The 26,122-nt window shown below is 36.1% G+C and overlaps 3 protein-coding genes across 3 annotated transcripts; 2 read left to right on the top strand and 1 right to left on the bottom strand.

The window, feature by feature from the left end:
• The first annotated feature begins 11,094 nt into the window (after window positions 1-11,094).
• On the top strand, window positions 11,095-13,064 carry LOC145162683 (GDSL esterase/lipase At4g28780-like). Its single transcript, XM_079081753.1, has 5 exons — window positions 11,095-11,379; window positions 11,674-11,822; window positions 12,024-12,254; window positions 12,409-12,670; window positions 12,757-13,064. Exons 1-5 carry the CDS (start codon window positions 11,133-11,135, stop codon window positions 12,978-12,980), a joined length of 1,113 nt encoding a protein of 370 aa, XP_078937879.1. The 5' UTR covers window positions 11,095-11,132; the 3' UTR covers window positions 12,981-13,064.
• A 3,635-nt stretch (window positions 13,065-16,699) lies between these two features.
• On the top strand, window positions 16,700-17,901 carry LOC145164183 (increased DNA methylation 1-like). The gene is made up of 5 exons (XM_079082910.1): window positions 16,700-17,020; window positions 17,091-17,103; window positions 17,291-17,373; window positions 17,481-17,710; window positions 17,805-17,901. The coding sequence occupies exons 1-5, from the start codon at window positions 16,700-16,702 to the stop codon at window positions 17,899-17,901; spliced, it is 744 nt and encodes a 247-aa protein (XP_078939036.1).
• Window positions 17,902-22,212: 4,311 nt separating this feature from the next.
• On the bottom strand, window positions 22,213-24,969 carry LOC145164184 (uncharacterized). The gene is made up of 2 exons (XM_079082911.1): window positions 24,948-24,969; window positions 22,213-22,670 (listed from the first exon to the last, which is right to left on the bottom strand). Exons 1-2 carry the CDS (start codon window positions 24,967-24,969, stop codon window positions 22,213-22,215), a joined length of 480 nt encoding a protein of 159 aa, XP_078939037.1.
• Between the last annotated feature and the right edge of the window lie 1,153 nt (window positions 24,970-26,122).

Genomic DNA, 26,122 nt, shown 5'->3' on the forward strand with positions numbered 1-26,122 from the left:
CCTAGCCTTTCAGGGTTCTAAAACCTGAAGATAAACAATTCCTTGCAATATGATCACATTTACCCAATCTGAATTCTGAAGTCTCGAGAGGGTCCGGCCCCCTGACAGACCGCCCCTACTGGATCATTGCAGAATTCATTGCACTTAACTCCCAACTGGCTACTCAACTACTGATAGCCTAAGGTCCCTACTAGAGTACAGAACCACAAATCATACTATACTACCGAGAACTCTTTACTGTAGAAAAGAGACTCGATAATCCTTCTGGAGAAATCTAATTCTGATGACAATATTTCCAAGGATATGATGAACAATGGGAGACAAACTGAGAGGTGAACCCTTAAGTTTCGACAAGACAGTGCTTCCTTTACTCCCGAACCATCATACAGATAACAATCATCTCACAAGCATGAACACTCATAAGTGGCCCAATCAGCCTCGGGCTGGAATACCAGGCATGCCTACAACGGGTCCAGTCATCCCTAGGATGGAATACCCTCGTATCACGCACATGTTTGGTCCAATCAACCCTCGGGTTGGAATACCAAACACGTCAGGTCCACTCAATCGTAGGGTCCGGTCATCCTCACGATGGAATACCCTAGATTGGAATACCACTATACACATAACTCGGGTCTAACCTATAACTTGAAATCCAAGGACCTATCCTTGCATCTCATCCAAAATCCTCTGATTCGTCACAACCGAGTAACACTCATTTGAAATACCGGGTTCCGGCCCGGTCGCGGAGCTAAAGGACTCCCATATAGTTGCCTCACATGACTTCCGAACGAAATCCTTCCCTGGAACTAGTTGCCACTAATTATCATGACACTGCGACTCTAACAACCTCCTGATCTAACCGGTCAGATCCATGCATCGAATCCTGTCATTACCAAATCCACGGCTAAAAGCGATTGCCACATGACCAAAGGTAGCCTTTCATCACAAGTAACCTTAAGCAATCCACCGCTTCCTTGATCTCATAACTATAGTGACGTTCCTACAGTCTTATCACTGGCTTAACCAGGTCTAATCCCTCTGGGGCCCCATAAACCCATCCGTGGACTTCCATATCCTCACTGTCACACCCGAACTGGTGGTTACTATTGTCCCTTCCGCGTCCTAACAACGCGTTCAAGCTATCTACAAACCTAGTGAATGTTGCGGCTACACCCACAGACTTACATCACTCTAGCACTACCTGCTAACATGGTGTATGCTACGGCTACACCCGCAGACTTACAACACTTCCATACTACCTGATCGCTAGTGAATGCTACGGCTACCCCCGCAGTCTTACAACACTTTCCATCCTGGTCGAACATGCACTCGACCTATCACACAACTAAACATAATTCAGGGCTAGAAGCCCAACCGGATTCCCCAAATTCCGCTATCAAGCACCAAGATAACGCGATTCACATGCTAGGGAGTTTTACCGAACTCCCAACTCACACAACCCTCAAACCAAACAGCCACTTGGGTTGTCTTCCTTCCTGACAACGATTTGAAACTTATCCCATTTTCAAAACTGATCCTGCTTCTGCATTCCGGGTCGATTCTGCCCCACTTAGATTCAACTAAGTCTTCACAATACATGAAAATTTGAGAATTCCCAATCCTTCTCACTTTCCAATGATCGATCTGATGACAACCAGGCCTTTCCAACTAGTACTCCCTTACTAGCCAACTACAAGTGATCACACACTTCTATGAACTAGCTGAACACTTCCTGAATCCCAATGAAACCGACAATCCCTAATTCCTAAATGATCCCACACTCAAATATTGAAGTCCAAAAGATAGATGCTCCAACTAACATCTCAGCAACAAGCTACTTCCCTTGGCGTTTTCCTCCGCTAACCAATAACGGTTACTGAACTACTGAATCCTGACAATGCTGAATAACCATCATGTGGGACCCTGTCCGCAGACCTCCCACATAATACCCCTCTTACCAAAGTGCTCCAAACAAATCTCCCGCTCTCGGGCTCTAGAAATCATATCATTCAGGGTCTCGCACCCTGACTCACTCATCAGCTCAGTCGTCCATAGTTGAACTGCAGATGCTGAAGCCCTTCTTCATCAAATCTAACTGTATGATCAGTCTCAATGTCTCTGAATCCCTTCTTCATCAAATACTTCCTTCAGTTTAAAGGTGATGCTCAGTAAGTCTCGCACATCGCATATCACTGTCAACTCAAAATAAGAAAGATCTGTACCCGGACAAAATGATATCTTTGCTCTTAGTGTCACATCAGGGCCCTTCAAATGATGCAACAGAGTGATATGAAGGCAAAGCGTTTAGCATTTCTTACTCTTTTAAACGATATGATACTCTTCATCATCCTCCGTCATGGATGCAAGTATTCATTGTTAATACAATGATTATTGTCTGTCATCTCTTGGCATCAAATCTTTTAACACTACGAGTACCTTGCTGATGACTTTGGCAACTCAAAGGCTTCAACATTACATCCACTTAACTTGTTGGTTACAAACATTGTGATGCTTCAAATCTCTCCTTTTGATAAATTTGTAGCTTGGTATCCATCTGAATGATCTCCACTTCAAAGGATAAGAACATCTCTCTTTTTCTCCATGTCTAGATGCTTAAATCTCTATATTTTGATGTGCTTGGAAGTGTGAAATGTATGATATTTTGTCTCTCTTTTATAGAAAGAGGTTTGTGTGTAGGAAGAAATTGTAAGTTCCCAATTTGCTTGTGTATCAATCAGATCCATTTGATGGTGCGGAATCCCAATCAAACTGATGATGCCAGATCAAATGCAGAAGAAGGAGAAGAAGAATAATATGAATCTTGTGTGATTTGATTATAATGGAATGATGCTCTTTACACAAGATTCACTTTATCTCTCTATAATATGCTCATCAACCACTCCTCACCCCTAACACCTATATATATACTTGGTGAACATGGGCCGTGAAAGGTTCACGGCCGTGAACCAGTTCACGGCCGTAAACACCCATTGGGCCGTAAACACTTTTCGGTCCTAGACGGAAAATTACATTTCCTAGAAAAGCAGTATAAACCAAAATTTTAGACCCAACAATCTCCCCCTTGGTTTATAGCTTTCTTTTCTAATGACCCAACAAACTCCCCCTAAAATGCAGCTGGCTCTTCTTGTCAATCTTCATTGGGAGCTTGGCTTCAGCTTTAATCTTCAAATTCTTCACAACTTCAAGATGAACTTGATGAATCTTCAATGAATGACTTCATCTTGAGTAGTTGGGATTTTCTTCAAAATTTGACTCTGAAGGCACGTTGGGTGAGGAGGCTTCTTGAAAACGAATCTTGAAAGATGGCGCTTTCAGCTTGAGAATCTTCAGAGAGAACAATAGAGAGATCTAATCTTCTGGATCACTTCAGCAGGTACAAAAATAGCAGCAAATTGATTGAGGAGGCTTCAATGCAATCTGTCACATAATCTTCAAGTCAGCTTCACCTTGCTTCTGGGGTAGAAAAATTGAATGTTGAAAGAATAGTCTTCATTTCTTGCTCCTTCGAATGAGAATTCTTCGATGATCACGGACGAAGCCTTGGCTCTGAAAATCTCGATACAGTCTCCATGAGTCTCATCTACATCTGAATTCACTTTTCAAGACAAATCAAAACCTAAAAGAAAACTTAGCACACAATATTTTCTGGATTTTTGATTTTTCTGAGCAAGAAGTAAAACAGAAATAACACTATTTTTGGATTTTATTTAATTTTCTGATTTTTGTTTGATTTTTGAATTTTTTTTAATTTTCTGATTTTTGTTTGATTTTTTGATTTTTTTTTTTTTAAATTCTCCCCCTAAATTTGTGCATAGAGGAAAACTATGAACAAATTTAACAAAAACAAAAATATTTGGGATCAAAGTTGCGAGACAGTCTTAACTTTGTTTATCAGTACCTTCACCTTCATGAATAGATCTGGTCAATTGCTGGTATTGTGGTCCACTTGAACACGAAGGATATCGACAAATTTTTCTAAATAAACCATTTAGCTGACGACGACCACGGGTATTGTTGTCCACTTAAATTAAGCAGCGAGATCTACAGACAACCTCTTAAATGGTTCAATTTTAGTTGCACTAGAACATCTTCCCCACTTTCCAATATACCCTGGTTATCAAGAACTTCCTAAGGACTCCTTACTTTAGGTGAGTAAACAATTATTAACGAGGAAGTCAGATTAAGAAATAGGTGCATATGTTGTGTCCCAGGTCGGATCTCTTTCAATCATGCAGAGGGGACAACATATGACTAACAGAGATAGAGGTATTGAGAGGTAGAATGTTACATATACTGTGTACGAGGTCGGATATTCCGATCACACAGAGGGGACAGCATATGGCTAACAGATAGAAAGAATTTTATAGATAAGGAGGTGTGTAGAATTAGAGTTGCATATGTTGCAATCTAGGTCGGATCTCTTCCAATCACATAGAGGAAGAAACATAATACTGACAGATAGAAATCAAGAAAATAATTTCCTACAGACCTACTTTATCAGAACCCTCTAGCCGCCCTATCAGAACTAGAATTAAGGACATAAGTCTATACATCAAGGAAAATTTGCACCACTGTTCTAGATGCGTATTAATTTAGTGTATCCCATGGGTTCCCATGTTTATCTCACTGCTCAATCTACCCGAGAATCGTATGGTCAGTCCAAACAATCCTATCTAAATCCACACTGTCAAATCCTTCGTGCCTACCAGCACATTGAACACAAAGTTTAGACAATTCAGATTCAGTCCCTTACACATGTTTTAGACTGCCCGTTATCACTTTATCTTGATATCACTTCCCAAAACAACACCTACAAACGAAAAACTATAAGAAAGAAAAGATTGTCTTTGAAAACGAATCAGTTTAAGATAAACTCAGAATTATCGAAAAGAAAACTCAAACCGTAAGTCACCGACTGAATTTGCATCCAGAAGGTCTGAGAACAGCATGTATAATCTCAGAACAGATCCGAAAATTCTTCACATCTGAAGCACAAAACCCATGAATGACCCCTTCCTTTCTTCCTTTCCCGCAAAGGACACATACTCTTAAACAAAGTTCTGAGTGTTGTACAGTTGAGAGATGTCCCCTATCATGTGCATGGAACAACCACTACCAACAAACCGAAGTCTGATGATATGCCTCCATAGCTGCTCCGACACAGAGCGGGATCCGTTGGTCTTTGGAACCCAATCCATTTTGAAACTGGGTTGACCTTTGTCATCTTTGCAAGGTACTCTCTCCCATGACATGTCCTGCTTATCACAAACAGAAGATGTAGAAATATTAGAATCATTAGAAGATTTGGGAGAGTGAACCTTTGGTACCCATCTGTAGTTGGGTTTAACCCATTTCTTGTTCGATCCGATGGGTGCCTCGGTACTTGCTTTTGAACTGGAAGCCGATCGATGAGATGACTTTGACCTGACCGGTCTTGGTTTCACTGGAGCATCTCTTGGACTGGACTTCTTGGCTGACATTCCCTTCTTGCCTTTGGGATTTGGATTCTTGGCCTTAGAAGTTGAACTCTTGCCCTTCGTGGCATTCCAGTTGCCATTTTCTAAACGTGACCTTGAGGGATTTCTTTTGGAAAATCTCCCTCTTGGCGCGTCACGCCACCCTTGTGCATAGTAGGGAACATATGCGCGATTTGGACAGTTTCGGGCAATGTGTCCAGGTGTTCCACAGTGAAAACATGTCTTTTTCTTCACTGGGAAGTTGTTTCTTCCTGCCCATGGTGGCGTGTCCTTGCCTCGTTTCTTATTGTTCCCACAAGCACACTTGCAGCAAGTCGTCGGTTTCGCTTGTTTTAGTGGCTTGTATTTTCCAACAGCAGGTTTAGAAGTAACTGAGTTAGAAGCAGCAGATTCAGAGTTCAAGGAGTCATTGGTTAGACAGTCAACAGAATTTGCAGAACTAGAATTAGTTCTGTTCTCCTTGTCCTCATCCTCTACTACTTTACCTGCACATGAAGTAGAAGCATCAGAAACATTCACCTTAATAACCTCAGTAGGCCCAGATGGTTCAGTCTTAACTGAAACTAGAACAGGGGTTTGGCCAAAATGAGTAGGAATTTCTTCCTCATTTGTCTCAAGGGGTGGGTTATAGTTGTCATTGAAGGGAGGTGGTACACTGTGATACCCTAACCCCTTAGTTTGATTATCTTTGAATGTTAATTGTTTTTCTATCATGAACACAACTACCTCACTTGACACATCAAATTTCTTAAAATTGAATTCAGCATCTTTATATTTGGCTTTTAATCCATCAAGTTCGGTAGTTACAACATCAAAATCTTTCTTAAGATATCTATAATGGACACACTTGTCACTATATTCTGCCTGTAATTTCTTATAATCATTTGTTTTGGCCTCTAATTGATCTTTCAATGGTTTCTCGTCTTTCCTAAGTTGGTACCCTTCGTATTTTAGTTCCTCGTTCTTTCTACGTAGTAATTCATAGTGTTCACGTAAATTCTCCAAGGAAAGTTCATTGACTTTGATTTTTGAAGAACTCATTGTTTACCAAAAATGTCTTTTGACTTGAAACCTCAAAAGTCAAATTTAAAAAGTTAAACTTGAAAAGTCAAACTTAAAAAGTCAAACCGAAAAGCTAAATTTGAAAATTTAAAAGTTAAACGAAAAAGTCAAAGTTTGAAGTCAAAGGTCAAACTTTAAAAGTCAAAGTCAAAATTTTAGGAAAAAGTCAAAAATTAAAAACTAAAATTTTGGGTTAAAAATGGAATTTTTAAAATAAAAGGAATTTGATTTTTGGGCTTAAAGTGTTAAAATGCGAAATTAGGTGCGAAACAACGAAGCTTTATGAATTAAATCGGAAAAGAAGATATCATCTATCAAGCTAGATGAGTTGGAAAGGCGCCTGTTTGATGAATTGGGGGACCTGGGTTCGAATCCAGGCAACCCCAATTTTTTTTTTAATATGAAACTGATGCGAGGACGTGCACGCGTGCGAGGATGCTGGCCGAGATCGTCCGAAGCCGCTGAGCCGTGAACCCGAGGCGAGGCTGGCCGTGAACCTCGGACCGCAAACCCCCGAGCCGTAAACGTCTGTGGGCCGTAAACGAACTTCGGGTCGTGAACCCTTCTTGGGTCGTAAACTATTGATCTTCAAAGGCCGTAAACACTTCGCAGATTACGTGAAAAACAGCTTTTTCACCTCTTGTTGCTCCAAAACTCGATCAAAAACTCGTTTTTATTAAAAATGCAAAGAACAAACCTCCCTATTTTGCCAAGATCTATCCAAAAACGCAGAAATCCTTCAAAAATAAGATCAAATACGCTCCAGATCTGCAAAAATTGATTGATACAATCCAAGCTCTGATACCAATTGTAAGTCCCCAATTTGCTTGTGTATCAATCAGATCCGTTTGATGGTGCGGAATTCCAATCAAACGGATGATGCCAGATCAAATGCAGAAGAAGGAGAAGAAGAATAATGTGAATCTCGTGTGATTTGATTAAAATGGAATGATGCTCTTTACACAAGATTCACTTTCTCTCTCTACAATATGCTCATCAACCACTCCTCACCCCTAACACTTATATATATATATACTTGGGGAACATGGGCCGTGAACAGGTTCACGGCCGTAAACACCCATTGGGCCGTAAACACTTTTCGGTCCTAGACGGAAAATTACAATTTCCTAGAAAAGCAAAGTATAAACCAAAATTTTAGACCCAACAGAAATACTTTATGAGCATTCAATTCAAAAGATACACCATATTAGGTCTTTATATTCTTTTCTGAAAACGCATGTTTCTCCTTTTTCACCATTTCTTTTGATTATTTCTTTTAGTCTTCATTTATTTTCTTTTGTTTCTAATTTTGTCTTGTACCATATTAAAAGAATTGATGGTGAATCATTAATTCTAGACTAAAAATGCAAAACTCTATAAGGCTAGGAGTTGAACCATTCCCTCTTGATGGGTTAGAAATTATCTATAATTCACACTGATTGAACCTCGGTATGATTAAGACATCCTATATCTCTCACTACAAGTATTCTATCATAAAACTTATTGATTCACTATACGATACCATACACTGATAAAAGTTAAATTATGTGTCAATGGTTAAGCTATGTATTGTAGTTTATCACATACACCAACCCTTTTTTGCCCCATTTTCTTCTTACAAGTTTTGTGATTCAGCGTAAGATATCAGGAGCATATTTTGGTAGGAAGGTAAGAAGTTTTTTATATGCATATTTTTTTAGCAAACCAACAAAATGAATCAAAAGTAAGATGATTCATAAGAAAAAATTCCAAAAAAACACCTTCATGATTTGTTTTTCAATAAATGAAACGAAATTTCATTTTTATGATAATTTTAGTAATAACAACAAAATCAAAATAAAAATGAATTATCAAGATATTTTTTCGAGAATATCATCAGTATATATATATATATATATATATATATATATATATATATATATATATATATATATATATATATATATATAATTCCCAAAAAAAACATATTTATGATTCATTTTTAAGTAAATTAAGAAAAAATTCACTTTTATGACAATTTTAGCGAATAACAACAAAATCATTGTATAAATGAATCATCGAGATGTTTTTTTGAGAATTTTTTCTTGTGAATCATCTTACAAATGAATCATCTAATGATTCATTTTGTTTGTTCGCGAAAAAAATATGTAGAAAATAAACTTCTTACCTTCCTACCAAAAATTTCCTTCTTATTTGATTTTGACTATATATATATATATATATATATATATATATATATATATATATATATATATATAATGTTTTTTGTTTTGCCTTAATTAAAGCATTTATGTTATGATGTGTGAGATGATATCTAAAAATAATATTTGAGTGTCACTAGAAAAATAAAAAATCAAAATAATATTAAAATAGAGTTTTATAATATAGTAAAAAAAACAAAAACGATAAGTAGAAGAGGCAAAAAAAAATAATATTAAAGTAGAGTTTTATAATATAATAAAAAAACAAAATGTCACTACAATAAATTAGAGTATTACCGGCGACAGCTGTCACCGCTAAAAATAGTTTTTGTTGCCGCTAATAGCTGCGACGCATAGGTATTAGCGGCGACAACCTGAAGGAAAAAGTTAGTGCTTTTTTCTTATTCCGTTAGAACGCTATGATCGAACGGATGAGACTCGTCTGACGTTGATGGCTATTATGTGACTATTAGCGGCGACGAATGGCATTAGCGGCAACATGTAACGCGTCAATCACATGTCGCCGATAAAGGCGTCTTCGCTGATGCTCCCATTTCTTGTAGTATATTATGTATCATATAATAAGTTAACTATTTGAGGTATAATGGTATGATATAAAAAAACTAAAGCATGATTCTATAAATCATAAATATATTAAAGTATGTTGAATCATCGATCTTTTTTAATAGCAACAAATTCCATTGAAACTAAGGTTCTAAATAACATGAAACGTGGTTTGGTGGAAATGTCAAAATTAAATAATGACAAGCCTTGGCGAGTCATAACGTTTTTCAAGGCGTGACTGTTCTATATACATTAAAAGAGATAAATCATATAATTATTGATTTTTATCATTAATCTTTTTAGAAGTGTTATATTAATATTGTAACATAAAAATGTTAACAAAAACTCAATTATTTTAGGCCCGATAAAAAAACAAAAAAACTCGTGCTTTGAAAAAAAAACTCACCCCATAACACGATAAGGCATGCCTTGACATTTTATTTAAGCGTTACGCTTAACAAACCCGTCTTAGGCGTTTTCATAATGGCTACATCACGCCTCACACTATGGTGCGCTGCTTTTTAGAATCATGATTAAAACTACCCAAGGAGTTAGAGAAAATAGAAAAACGAAGAGTCACATAACATTTACACCTATTTGAGGATTTTTAATCAACTCGATCCACGATACATTTAAACGTCTAAATCTATTAACTATACTTTAATTTGAAAGAAGAAATCACAACATAATCGAAGAGCTCCCCTTGCTTAGGCTTTGCGGCTTGAAAAACAATCAAATTTCTGAACCGTGCGTCCTTGTTGGAACCGAAGCGTTTATTTTGAGATCCAAATCACACGTCGACGAGACAGGTCAAATTAGATGCCCGCATAGAAAATGTGATACCAATAATTTTATACAATCAACAATAATGAAATTTCATATACATCTTTTTTTTTTTGGAAGTGGTGGAGATATATTAACACCTGCCCATAAAGAATTTTGGAAGTGGTGGAGATATATTACCACCTGCCCATAAAGAAACAAGGCAGGGTGAAAAAACATCACAAAACAAACAAATCAAACAACACAAATCAAACAAATTATAGAATGTCAAAAGCATTACAACCCCAATCAATCTATTTAATTAACTGTGATTGAAATTACCCCTATATTTCATCCAATTAAAAACCAAGGTAATGATGTTATCCGACAAATTCACTAAGGACATCCGAGCATTATTGAATGGCTTTAGTGCACGATTATATTAAATGGAAATATCATAGTGAAAGTACAATTCATCCGGTTGTAAACGATGTATATATCAACCATGAACGTTATCGCTGACATCATTTCCCTTTTAAACAATTAAATCGTTGACGTTTCAGATGTGATGATACTATCAGGATGGCTGCACCTTCATGTCGCCATAATTAATCAATATTTTTATTAAATATCTTTTCCTTTTGAGCGGCAAGTGTTTTATAAGCGATTCTGTCGGTTTTCTACAAATTAATCGTCCAGATTAAGAAGCCTTAGTAATTGTCTCCCAATGCTAACCCAAACTTAACTTTTTATCATGCATTAGCATGAACGAAGCATATTGGTAGTATGTTTATGTTTTCATATATCTAGTTCCATGAAACCTACCAAAAAATAGTATTTTATAGAAAACAACCTAAAGTAATTGCCGAAACTGGACCAAATTTCCAGGTACTCTCGACAGTGACCTTTTAAAATATCGACATCATCCACCTGTTCTTTTTCTTACTATATATAGACATCACATCACAAAGATCGTCAGTGTCAGCACTGGATCGTGTTTCTGCATATTCATCATCATCAAGAGAAAACTAACATCAAGGTGATGAAGGGTAGTTCTACCCTCGTTTTGCTATGTGTAGTAACTGTTGCAACCATAACGAAGACCACCACAGGAATGGACATCCATGGAGGACTTTTCATCTTTGGAGATTCTTTACTGGATGTTGGAACTAATAACCACTTCGATGATAGCACAGCGAGGGCTGATCACCCTTACTATGGCATCGATTATCCTGATTCCGTCGCAACAGGGAGATTTAGCAATGGCCTCAACAGTGCCGACTTACTTGGTACGGAAAAAAACAATTAATTTCATGATTTCACATCGGCGAGCGGAGTGCTATATTCATAAATACGGCATTTTCAAAGGGAAACAGTTAACAGTTTTTGTAGGTATATAACGTGTAACGATGTATTCAGGAACCGCAGAGACATGGAATTTTAGGTCATAGTTAATTAGATTTTGGTTTTTCGTTACGCATAACTGATATGATAATAATCTTAATCTTCATGTTTCGGACTGATCAAGCTCTATTTTTATCAAGGAAAAGTGGTAATTTAACTTGGTTTATTGATGTATGCAGCTTGGTACATGAACGGTTATGATTTTAGTCCGCCACCTTTTCTCACTCTGGTTGAGAGTCCGGACACTTTCCTGTTACAGATAATCCGTGGCGCAAACTTTGCTTCAGGAGGATCAGGTATTCTAGGCGACACTGGACGTGAAAAATTCGTAAGTGTATCTACATGCACATGCGTATCAATCGTTCGTTTCTTAAAATTATTGTAGTTTTATGTTGTTTATAATCTATACATATCTATATGGAACTTTATTCACGTAATCGAAAAACCATGCATACTCATGGGTGTGGTACATTCTTCCAATATTATGTTTTGAATCTGCTGCAAACTTAATTAATTAATACTTGGACAGATAAGGGTTGTGCCTCTATGGGAGCAAATTCAACAATTTGCGACAGTTCGTGGGAATATGTCAGAGGTATTAGGGAATGGGACAGCTGATCTTTTCATACGGATGTCCCATTGCATTATTAGCGTCGGAAGCAATGACTTTTTCGAGAAACAAAACTCACTATTTCGGAATGAGACACAACCACAGCAACTCATCGCCAATCTCACCGCATCCTATGCCATCCATTTACAGGTAATTTTCGGAATGAGATAGAAAGCCTAAAATGCTTAGAGAACATCCACGATATTAGAATGGTTAAATGTAGTGGAATTTGAGTGTTCTCTGTGGAACCAAGCATTTCCGATGATAATCACTTTCATTTTCTACTCTACGTAAATATTGGCAGAATTTGTATGATCTTGGAGCTAGAAAATTTGGAATAATAGGAGTTCCACCGCTGGGTTGTTGTCCAAAGGAACGCTACATTAATTTACAGATGGGTGGCAATGGCAGTTGTGTAGAAGCCATGAATGAACTTGCACAAGCTTTCCATGCATCAATTGAATCCCTCTTGCAAAATTTCAGCTCAATAAATCAAGGAGTCGTTTACTCACTGGGAAACACCTATAACATCATCATGGATTTCATTGATAATCGTCGTGCAAGTGGTAACAAACACTCTCTAATAACCTTCAATAAGACCATTTTTCCGATATTGATATGCATATTCAAGAATCTGGTCCTAATGTTTTAGGATTCCAAGTGGTTGAAACAGCTTGCTGCGGAAATGGGACATTTAATGCAGAAACCGGGTGTGAATCGGGATCAAAACTTTGCAGAAATCGTAATCATTACATATTTTGGGATGAGTTTCACCCCACTGAGGCTGCTGCTCGACATGCAGCTCTTACACTGGCTTACGCTGATGGACCAGAGTTTGTGACACCTATGAATTTCAGCAGTTTGGCGAAGGCTTAGACCAACATGTAATTATTTAAAAAACCTGTTTGTTTGATTTTCAGTGAATAGATCGATGTGCAGTCGACTGGATTACTAATTTCACTAGTTTTCTATGGGCAAACGGGTGTGGGTGAGGGTAATAAAAACGAGAAACAATATTGTTTTTATCATTGTGTATTGACGGATTATATCATAAAACTTGTTCAATAATTTTAATGGAACCACCAAATATTTTATTAGTATTTGCATTTTTCATTTGTACTTTTAATGGTAATGTTATTATAAAAAAGAAACCCAGCAAAAAACCGGAAGATTACAAGGAACAAACAAAAAGAAAATACACCTACATTCTAACAAAACTTGTTCGGAACATTCCTTGTCCTTTCCCCTAAATTCGTCATTTGCAACAAGGTAAAGTACTTTGTTGTTATTTAAATACCATCGTTTTGATTCCTGAATGAATGAATTGTAAAGATGAAGAACAAAATGCTTATTGAATTAATTATTGAAACTATTACAACTCTAATCTATTTATACAAAGAAATTAGAACACTAACCAAGTTTTAACTAATCTAACTGAATGTCTAACGGACTAACTAATCAGCTCAACTAACTAGTTTGATGTGGCATAAATAATAACATCTCTCCTCAAAGAGTGGGACACTCCCAATTAACTTGCTTAAATGCCTATAATGATCTATGTTAGGTAGATTTTTTGTAAATAAATCAGCTAGTTACAATTAAGTAGGAACATATTGTAGAGAAATCAACCTATCTTGCAATCTTTCTCGAACAAAGTTGCAGTCGAACTCCATATGCTTTGTACGTTCACGGAACACTGAATTTTTAGCAATGTGGATTGTTGTCTAGCTATCACATTTAACAGGGGTAGGACTAACTTTAGGAACACTCATTTCATGCAAAATTCTTGATAACCATGCCAGTTCAGCTGTCACCCTTCACTACTAGAATATAGGCCTTTAATGATGCGCGAACCATGACATTCAGTACTTTATGATATGCAAAAGTGTGTGCCCTAAAAATAATGTTATCTCCCTAAAAATGTGAAGGATTTAGGACATGCATAACAAACAATTTCAATTATGAAACATAAAGGAAGGTTTTCCATTTACACTAATATGCTATGAACTTGAAGGAATTAAACACTTATATGTTAGGATCGAGACACTTAACACACCACTCTAAACACACGAACAACAAAGATTTAAGGTGGTTCGGTCTATTTCTGACCTACATCCACACGAGGTAACTAGGAGTTTATATTTCTTGGTGCTAATCTGCACTCACTCTTTGTTGCTTATTTTTTACAATACAGATGAGACTAATATATAGAGTCTGAAGTAAACAATTGAACAAGAAAAGCAGCCATGAAACATGCATCCGGGAAATATGGATCACCTCTCCTTTTCCACCTTTTTGACTTGCTTTTCAACCACTAATATTTGAGTGGTATCATGATTTCTGCCACTAATATTTGAGTGGCTTCACCAACTCAACAATCTCCCACTTGAAGCCACGGAATAATCTTCACATGTGCTTCAACTGTGCATTTGTATTTCCGTAAAACTTTTCATCTTAGCTCCTTCCTAGTTACCCAGCCTTCTCTTCAATTTACCTGAAGGCTAGTTGAAGCTTCCGTTAGCTCCAACACATCAGTCATGGCTAAGTCTGCCACTAACCTGTTCTCTGTCTCCACCGGCTCCCACTGAAATGAACTGCCCGATCCTGGAACATCCTGAGAACAAACGACACTCTCCATGTGAAACAGATAATCTGGAGAGACTTTTACAGATGGAATACTGGTTCTCTTAACCCACTGTGTTCTGGGTATTCTAGCTGAAGCACAACCCTTGCTCCCACTGCTATGAATGCCCTTGACTGGTTTTTCTGAACCGTTCCAAACACGTTCAACCTGAATCTGACCTGTGACTCTGGGTTTGCCATCTGCAAAGCAAACCTTCTTCTGTCCACGAGACTCTATGAACCGGATTTTGTTTTTCTTCTGAACTGGGACGGTTACTCCCTCAGATGGTAATCTGACCATATATAATGAACCCTTCTTATGTCCACGAGCTATCACAAGATTTCCTTTGACAACCTTCCACTGCCCATTCCTGAACTTAACCTCGTGTCCCTGTTCATCCAACTGCCCAACAGAAATCAACTGTTTCTTCAGACTTGGAATTACCCGGACATCCTTCAAAGTCCATGGACCAACTGGAGTCTTCGAAACTAAGTCACCTATGCTCGTCACATCAAGAACCTCATCGTTCGCCAGTCTTACCTTACCAAAATCTCCTTCTTTCAGATTCTGTAGTGCTTCACGGCTGTGGGTAGCGTGAAATGAAGCACCCGAATCCATAACCCATGAATCCACATTGCTCTCCACACTACAGATCAAAACATCATCATCTGAATGGTCTACTGCAGCGTTAACTTCTTTCTTGTCTTTTGGACATTGATTCCTAAAATGTCCAACCTCTTTACAGTTCCAACAAGTCACATCATTTCGAGTCCTCGACTGACTCCTTCTCATGTTCCCGCTCCCACTACCTCTGTTATTTTTTCTACCTCTGACTGCATTCAATTGTTCACTTGATGATTCCCCGGAATTTCTTCGTCTGACGTCTTCGCCTAGAATTAAATCCCGAATTCCCTCAAAAGTGAGCTCTTTCGATCCTGAGGAACTAGTAACGGCTGTAACTGTTCCGGACCAACTGTCAGGTAATGATGATAACAGTAGTAAAGCTTGAACTTCGTCCTCAAATTTTATTCCCACTGACCCAAGTCTGGATAAAATCGAGTTCAAATTGTTGATGTGTACTGTAACTGAACTTCCTTCCCTCATCCTCGTGTTGACTAGCTCCCGAATCAGGAAGACTTTATTTGCTGCCGACGGCTTCTCGTACATATTAGACAATGCCTCCATGATTCCCTTTGCCGAGGTCTCCTTCAAAATGTTGAAGGTAACATCCTTTGACAACGTCAGTCTAATAAATGCCTTGGCCTTCTTATCCAAAATCTCCCAGTTTGCCTGTGTTATCGCCTCCGGTTTTTCACCTAAAACTGCGTCCAAGTCTTTCTGCACGAGCAAATCTTCAATTTGCATCTTCCACCAACCAAAATCTTTCCCATCAAACTTCTCAATCTGAAGCTTACTGTTTTCTACCATTTTCTGAAAGATTAGGGGCTAAATTGCAATTTTCTGAAAGTTCAGGGGCTAAACTGCAATTTTCTGAAAGTTCAGGGGCTAAACTGAAATTTTTCAAATCTGCTACAGTGCCTGCTGACGTCACCGCTGACGTCGTGCTACAGTGCTTGCTACAGTTTCTGTTGACGTCATCGCTGACGTCGTGCTACAGTGTCTCTCTCTCTCTCTCTACATGTACTGTAATTTTGTATTTACAGGTTGAAGATGAATGGAGCAAGCTTCCACATCAATTTACATGCACAAATTGATGCAAGTATCTCTCTCTCTCTCTCTCTCTCTCTCTCTCTCTCTCTGTTTATTATATTTTATAAAGCACACTTTTGGGACAAAAAAATCTACAGGTTGCTACCACATGGCAATGATGGACATCATCATTTGAAAGAGAATTGTTTTTCCATTGGTGTAAGAACAAGAACAGTGTTATCCTGGTTGATAGATTCCAGAGTTATTCAGGTCAATGAAATTATCAAATATAGGAATCTGAAGGACAATTTGGTAATTAAACATGGTATACTTACGTGAGATGGTATTCTATGTGGATACTGTGCTAACGTGTTTTTTTGTGTCTAAATTCAAGATTCACAGTTGTTTCACCCAAAATTGCCCTTGTTTGAATCTTCTCATGGAATCTGGAAAATCGTTGACTTTGTGTCAATTGGAAGCATGGTCAATGGAATATAAAGTCAGAAATGGTCCCACACAAACTGTAAAGGTTCAAGAAATCGATAAAAATGATGATAGTTGTGGTCTTTGTGGCTATGGAGGCGATTTAATATGTTGTGATAGTTGTCCCTCAAGTTTTCATCAAGAATGCTTATGTTTACAGGTTTGTTTTGATTATTATTATTATTATTATTAATATTGGAAGTTATAGACGTTTGTTTTTACCTTTTTAGGAGCTACTTGAAGGTGATTGGTATTGTAGAAATTGTTCTTGTTGGAGTTGTGGGAATGTGTTTGATATTCATGAGGCCCAAATAAGAAGTGTTTAGACATGTTTACAATGCAAACATAAATGTAATTTTTTCACTAAAAATAATTTATATTTCGTGTTGATGGTTAACTTTTTGACTATAATTGTGGTGCTTGTAAACAGACCACAAGGAATGTGTCATGGAGACGGAAGTTGGAAGTGGGATGGAACCTTCTACATGGTTCTGTAGTGAAAGCTGTAAAATGGTAGGAATGGAATCCACAATTCCGACTTGAATAGGAGTCGAAAAATACTTCAATCGGGTTTATAATTTTAAGTTCATTTTAGCATCTATCTTTTAAGATTCACTCAGGCCTTGAAAGTTGGAATGATGAATTCCATCTCTGATGGTTTCTCGTCGACACTTTTGAAGCGCACTCATGGAGACCAGAATGTTCTTTCCGATCACCATTTTATTGCTTTGAAAGTGGAATGGAGTCTGAAACTAGAAGTTTCCCTTACAATCATGGAGGAATTCTTTCTTCCCATGATTGATCCAAGAATCGTAATCGATTTGATACTCCAAGTACTCTATAATCAAGGGTAAGTAAGTAATCTCACTAAATTGCTAAATTTTGTAATATGAGTGCGTAAATTAGTAAAAAAAAATGTAACTTTATGCATAAAATATATGTAGGTATGAATTCGCATGTTTAAACTATGAGGGATTCTATACAATGGTATTGGAGAAAGATGACATGTTACTGAGTATAGCATCCTACTTAATCTGCTAAGCTATATATGAGTGTTTATTATAGCATCCTACTTTCATTTCATCTTATTACACAAAAGAAGGTTAAATGTAAAAAATAACAGTCTACTTTCATATATTATACGTTATAGTATCCTACTTTCATTTCTTATTACAACATTTCACTTGCTTTTCAGTAAACATAACATCTTTACGCTTACTCAGGTAACATAGTATACTCTGATTTATCAATATGTGAATCTAATGGTGGCATGATTCAAATTTGCAGGTCTTATTGGTGTGTGTAGTGTCAAGCAAAGTAGCTCAGATGTTGTGAAGGTGGTCACCAAAGTTCTTTCGGTTCTATTACTATTTTTTGATGACTTTCATCTCCTACACACTTAATGTATTACATTTATCTACGATTGGAACGATTATTTGTAAATCTATATATAATATATTTTTAAACATTTAAAATTATGATACGCAAACATGTGTGTCATAATTTCATGTTGTCAGGTTATTAGTAAATCTATATATAATATATTTTTAAACATTTAAAATTATGATACGTAAACATGTGTGTCATAAATTCATGTTGTCAGGTTACGACACGCAAATGCGTGTCGTCTTCCTTTATGACAGGATCTTCCTTGACACACAATGTGTGTCGTAAATGCACGTCGTAATTTTACGACACGTAAAAGTGTGTCGTCTTCCTTAATTACAGGGCCTTCCTTGACACACGTTTGTGTGTCATCTGTGGCTTTTATGACACGCAATGCATGTCATTAAAGGGTATTTTTGTAGTAGTGCTTTTCATGCTTTTGTATTCAGCTTCAGAAGAGGACAATGAGACCGTGATTTGTTTCTTGGATTTCGAAGAAATAAGGCTTCCACCAAGTAATATGAAAAATCCACAAATATTCCTTCTTGATTAGGGACAAGCATCCCAATCAATATCACAAAAGGCTTGAAGATTGAAATCATCTTTATTGTTAAAAAAACAAGCCTTGATTAAGATATATATATATATATATATATATATATATATATATATATATATATATATAAGAGTATGCATAACAGCTTCAAAATGTGGCAGCTTAGGATTGGGCATGAATTGCCTTAGATGTTGCATAGTGAATGCCAGATCAGGTCTGGTATGAGTTAAAAAATTCAATTTGCCGACAAGTATTATATATACTTCATGATTAGGCAAAGATTCCCCTTCATTAATCAAAAGTTTGAGATTTGAAGGTAGGGGACAGATTGATTTTCCAGACCATTTGAACTCTTTCAAGACTTCATTAGCAAATTTCCTTTGTGACAATATTACCCCTATAGAAGTATACAAAACTTCAATCCCTATGAGGAAGTTTAGGTAACCCAAATCTTTTATTTTGAATTGAGAATCAAGAAATGCCTTGAGACTTGTTACTACTTCTTCATGATTTCCTATGGCCATAATGTCATCGACATATACTACTACAAATGTGACATGTGAACCCATTGATTTATGACACAATGAATAATCATCTTTAGAATGTTGGTATCCTTTATCTTTTAAGGCTAAACAAGTTTTAGAATACCACTAACGTAAGACTTGCTTAAGCCCATAGAGTGATTTTTGCAATTTGCATACTTGATTTTTTTCTTGCAAAACAACTCCTAGATAGAAATTCATGTAAATTTCTTCTTCAAGATCACCATGCAGATTATCCTATAGATCCTGTATTCATGCCTATTAAAAAAGAGAATCATAGTATTCATTCTTATGAAAATGGTAACAAAGAGATGCGTTTGATGCATTTGTCACTCTTTCTTTACAGTAGTTGTGAGAGCACAAACTGTTGTTATTTTGACTACAGGTGAACAAGTCTATGTATAGTTAATCCCCTCCTTTTGAGGATATCCTTTGACAAGTAATCTCAATTTACATCTTTTAACTTGACCATCTACTTTATATTTGACTTTACAAGCCCATTTGCAACTAATGGATTTTTTTTCCTTTTGGCAAATTGGTAATTATCCATGTATTATTGGCATCCAACGCTTCAAATTCCTTATTCATAGCTTCACTCCGTTCTGGAATATTAACAGCCTCTTCTTGTTACAAAGGTTCAAATAAATGATCAACACTTTTTATCAATTATTTGCTATGATCAGATAAGGTTGAGAAACAAACATGTTGACTGGAAGCAACTCAAGTCATGGAATGCATAAACGATGAAAAATAAGCAGAATTATAATCTTAAAGATATGATGGTGTTCTGGATACTCTTTTTGTTCATCTTATATCAATCAGTTCATAAGAATTTTGTTGTGGGACAAAAATTAGAGCAAGGGCAGAATCTGTATTTCGAATAGAAATTGATGGATTTGTAACTGAAGTTAGTTGATTTTGTGAGGCAGAAGAAGCATCGATTAAGGGTGAAGGGGAATGAGAATGAGAAGTTAATGGTGAAATAAAAGAAGGGATTGAGTCATCATTATGAACATGTAATGACTCTGGAATTGGAAACATTGGAACAAAATTTGGTTGCATGAAGTGGAATGGAAAGATGAATTCATGAAAATTCACATCTTTGGAAAAGACAAACTTTTTAGTATCTATATTATAGAGCTTATATGCTTTCTTCTCAAAAGGGTAACCAATGAAAACAAATGAAGATGCTCAAGGGATAAATTTGTCCCATTTTTCTTGGAGTATAAGAGGATTCTAATCCATTTATTTTACTAAATGGTGTTTCTCCATTTAATAATTTTGTTAGAAAACGATTGATGAGATAGGTTGTTGTCAAAACATATTCTCCCCAAAAACTTATAGGAAGATTTAACTGAAACAAGAGACCTCGAGATGTTTCAAGAAGGTGTTTATATTTGCGCTCCACAACTCCATTTTGATGGGGTGTACTTTGACAGTTGGTTTGGTGTAAAATTCCTTTTTGTTGAAGAAATTTGATCGAATAATGTGAATTTTCTTATCAAATTGGGTCTCAATCAATGCAATGAATCCTTTCAACACTTGAAATGCATTGATATTTATGCTCAAAAGATGGATTCATGTTGATCGAGTGAAATCATCAACAATTGTTAAAAAAAATATATGAATAACCATCATATGTCTTGGATTTATAAGGCCCCCAAGTGTCAATATGTATAAGTTCAAAAGGAGAATTTGTATGAATGTGACTATGATGAAATAGATGTTAGTGTTTTCTTGATTTAGGACAAATGTCACAAAAGAAATCATGGCTATCATCATATTTACTCAACACATTAAAAGTTTTTAACTTATACATTGGTAAATGGCCAATACACTTATGCCATAGAGAAACAGAGGTATCACTTGAAACAAAATTACATAGAGAATTGGAAAAATGACAAATGTATTCAACGAAGCCTTATTAATAACAGACATAGTTAGACTCTTATTTGCTTCTTATGTACAGTGAACAAAATACAATCCATCACGATGTCTACCAAGAACCAGAGGCCTCTTCAAAGTGAGGAATTGTAACAAGAAACAATGATGTTCTAAGAATAGAATGAAGGATTTGAGATCTTTGCAAATTTTACCAATGGAAAGAAGATTATACCGAAACATAGTCACGTACAGAACAATTTGAGTGAACACATCTTTGGCGATATGAGCATGACCAATTTCAAATAAAATGGTCTTTTCACCATTAGGAAGAAGAACATAATGTGGTACAGTAAGTTTACAAATGTTGAATAATAGAGATCTATCAAAACACATATGATCACTTGCATCGGAATCAATGATCCAGGTAGAAGTTTCATTTGTGATGTGATGACATTTATTTAGATCAAATGGAGTATGATAATTACCAGCGAAAATGACACTGGAATAATTTTTTCCCTGAATGTGTTCTTGAGAAGGTTGATCGGTAGTGTTAGATCCTGAGTTAGGCCCATTAGACTTGATGCAATTGAGCATGGAAATGAATTTTTGATATTGATCGTTTGTAAATGCAGGTAGAACACTTCCTTTTAATGTTGAATAATCTTTAGTAGGCTATTGAAGATTGTTAACATTTGGACAACACTCCTTGTTTTGGTGAACTAGAAATCCTTTAGAAATCCAGCTAATCGATAACACTTATTGATTATGTGGCATGTTTTCTTATCATGAGTACACACTACATGCTTCTTTTTTCATAGTTTGGTTTGGATTGAAGATTTTTCATTCTTATATTCATCGAAGCAGAGTCAGTCATGAATATAGATGAAGATTTAACTTCTCTCTATTTTTTTCATCTTAAACTAATATAGCGTAGGCTTAAGCAACAATTGGAAGAGGTTTCATCATCAAAATACTACCTCTGGTTTAACAATAACCACTATTAATTCCCATAAGGAACTTAATGAGTTTTAAATTTTGCTCAAATTCACAAAGATTTTGTGCAGCACCATAGTTATACGAAGAGAATGAAGATAAGGCACTCAGTTCGTCCCACTGTTTCTTAAGTTTTGTGAAGTAAGAAACAAGATCGTTATTAACTTGAGACAAGTCTGAGATATCCTTTTGAAGTTGATAGAGTTTTGCTCTATTGTATTGACCTAAACGCTCATCCAAATCCTTCCATATCCTAAATGCAGAACATGAATAGAGAACTGATTCAGCGATATCACTAGTAAGAACATTGAGGATCCAAGAGGTCACCATGTCATTGCATCTCTGAAATAGATCTAATTTTGGATCATCATTGTCAGATTTTGGTAATTTTCCATTGATAAATCCAATCTTATTCTTCGCAGATAATGAAATGAGAATTGCTTTACTCCCTGAACCAAAATTTGATCCATCAAATTGTTTTCAAACTAACAACAAGCTAGGGTGATCTGATGGATGAAGATAAAAAGGATCAGAGAAATTTGTATTTGAATTCGAGTTTGGATTCGGATTGGAACTAGATTCAATAATGGGAATATATATGAAGAATTGTGTAAGTGTGACAAAATCGAATGCGGAAATGAAATGAATAGATTGATCAAAAGAAGAACTGTGATGACGGATCGGGAATCATTCTCTCTAATACCATGTTGATTCATGAATGAATGAATTGTAAAGATAAAGAACAAACTGCTCATTGAATTAATTACTAAAATTATTACAAATTTAATCTATTTATAGAAAGAAATCAGAAAACTAACTAAGCTTTAACTAATCCAAATGAATGTCTAACAGACTAACTAATCAACTCAACTAACTAGTCTTACATGACATAAATAATAATACGCTAAAGTATTGTGTTGCTATTTAAATACCAGCGATGCATCACTAACTTTTTTTGGAACCAAGGAGAAAATGAAAAAAAGAGCCAACACATATAACAAGAACTTAGATGCAGGGTAAAAAACAATACAAAAGGTTTTTAAAAGACAACAAATTGCAGGCAATTCAAAGGATGATAGCCCCAATTAACCCAACGTAAATCCCTCTTATTGTCCCTATATTTCATCTAATCAAACACCAATAAAATAATATTTTCACACCTTTGGGGGAGATGTGTTTCTGTTTTTGAAATCCAGTTCGCTTCTCGCCTTCCATAAACTCCATATAGATCCATACACAATCTTCAAAAACAACTTTTTTTTGTTTTGGACAATTTCCCCAGTTTTCAGCATAGTCTATATACCCTTCACGGCATCATAGATATGAGGATGAATGTTGCACCACCTATATATCCAAAACTAAGTCTCCCGAGTGAAGGGGCAAGTGACAAACAAATGGTTCGTTCTCTCCTGCATATTGTTACATAATCCACATGTTGTTGAGTTAACATTTATACCCATTTTCTATAATGCCAATATGGTGGGAATTCTATCAAGAATAACCTTCCAAATAAAACAACTAACAGTGAGTGGGACCGTTCTAACCCATCTAATGGTGTCATTGCAACTGTATGGATTCATAAAATCCACAAGCATCCTAAGACTTCTCACAATGTATCAACCATCTGAAGCAATCATAAATTTGCATCTATTTGGGTAATTTTGGATATAGTGTTGTCTCATGGCATTGTTCATCTACTGGAGTTCTTGTGCTTCAATAGTGGTGTTGGGGGGTTTAATCCAACTCCATACCGGATCAGAACCAAAATGATTTAGACGATCTACAACCTTACAGTTCTTTTTTTTTTCAATGGCAAAGAGAGTATGGAACTGGTGTTGAAGTTTAAAATACCCCATCTACAAATCTTTCCAAAACATATCCTGAATTTTTAAAATACATGATATTCAAACCCTTTTAAAGCCAATCCCAATAGCAAAACATCACTTGTTGATTGTTTAGTAGGAGACCAGTCCGTTAAGTGTTCTACCACACAAACATTTGACATATCCTCGTCGAACCAGCTGAGTGAGAGTTAAGTTAGAGCTCTCATTCATAAATTATCTTTTAGAGTAAAGTTATTTTTGGCAAACTAGATGAAAAGTTAGATTTTAGCTGAAAAGCTAGTCTTTGTCGAATAAGCTAGTTGGTTGTTGATAATTAATTTGTAGCTGATAAAATAATAATATTTGGTAAATCCTAGTTGATAAGATATACGGCTTGTGAAATAACATAAAAGGACATTTAGATGTATAAATTAAACTAATGTTACATATATTATATGAAGCAATTTAAGAAATATGAGAATCCTATGTCAAATAACTATGAAAATATGAACTTACTGACATTGTAAATGACATAAGAAAGGATGTTAGATAAATTTAGCCATGTTTTATAAAGTTTTAACAAAAATAGCATCCATTTTCATATATTTGAAAACTAACCAACATGTCGGAATATGGCATTTCAGACCCAATGAAAACAGGATAAGCCTATTTGTGTGTTTCTATCCTATATAAATGGGACTCACAGCTTACATCGGAAAAAGACAAATGGTGTTAAATATGTTCTGAAACTCTTTTATTGTATTTTTATATATGTAGGTCGCTAAAATAACACCTATCATGGATTTATTATTTTATTACATCACCTCATATTTATTTAGGAATGTTTCCTAACTATAAGGGTTTTTATTACAACACATATTGACGATTTTCTTTATTTCTTACCTTCAACCTCTTCAAATGACATCCTCTAAACATGTTTCATTCATGGATCAATCTACAACATCTGTCATGTTGAGTATCAAGCCAAATCAGAACATGATAGTAGATCTCAATGCATTAAAGTACAACAAAATTGTGTGTCCTTTGATCGAATGTCTTAATCATTATCGGTTAAATAGGGCTTTGCTTTTGTCTGAGAATGTTCCAATGTCTGCTTTATTGGTGGCTTATTTGAATGCAATTTACAACAAAAAGCTTAAAGTGATGAATTTTGAAGTTCATGGTCATAAAACATCCATTACTAAAGCTAATTTTTGTAAATTTTTAGGTCTAACTCTTGTTAAAGGTTTTTTAAATATTGAATTGGTTGCTTCTATAAGTATAATGTTGGAAACAGGTGGTTCTTCATGTACAAGAGGGATAAATGTTGGAAACGGTTATCATGTCTCAGAAGTCAAATATTGCATGTGAAACTCAATCCTATTTTTACCAAGCTGTAACATCCTAATCTTCAGGTATGAATTTAAAGCTTTATATATGTATTTTTACAGGGCAACTCGACGAGTTGGGAGGTGCCAACTCGTCGTGTTGAGATATAATGGTCGCGTATTTTTCAAGACCTACTCGACGAGTTGCAAGGCCCCAACTCTACGAGTTGAAGGCTGAATATGAAACCCTAATGTTTAGGGTTTTGCACCCTATTTAAAGACCTTAAGTCTCATTGTTGGCCTCCCTTATCACCTCCTTTGTCCATAGAAACCCTAATTCGTGTCTCATCTCTCATTTAGAGTGTGTGTGAGATTGGAGTGTGAGTTTTGGTGCTCTTTTGGAAGGAACTTGAAGCTTGAAGAGGATTGATTGAGAGGAAGGCTTTAGATCCAGGATTTTCACTGTTGTTGCATCCATATTGAGGTATAAATTCGATATCTTGATCATTCATTTGCTAGATCTCTTCACTTGAAAGTTTATGGTCATTATTAGCTTATTTTGGGACCATTCTTGGATTTGAGCATGTTATGAAGCTATGACTTCAGATCTGGACATCTCATGGCCTCCATGGACTTAAAGTTGCCAACTTTATCAAATCTTGGCCCTCCTTCAATCCCTAAGTCCCTTAATAAGCTTTGTTTGGGTTTTTTAGCCCCTTGATGCCATGCATGGATGTAAAGTTAGCAACT

The sequence above is a fragment of the Lactuca virosa genome, chromosome 3 (genome assembly GCF_052849685.1).
Source record: "Lactuca virosa cultivar CGN04683 chromosome 3, Lactuca_virosa_CGN04683_v6, whole genome shotgun sequence".
Lineage (NCBI taxonomy): Eukaryota > Viridiplantae > Streptophyta > Magnoliopsida > Asterales > Asteraceae > Lactuca > Lactuca virosa.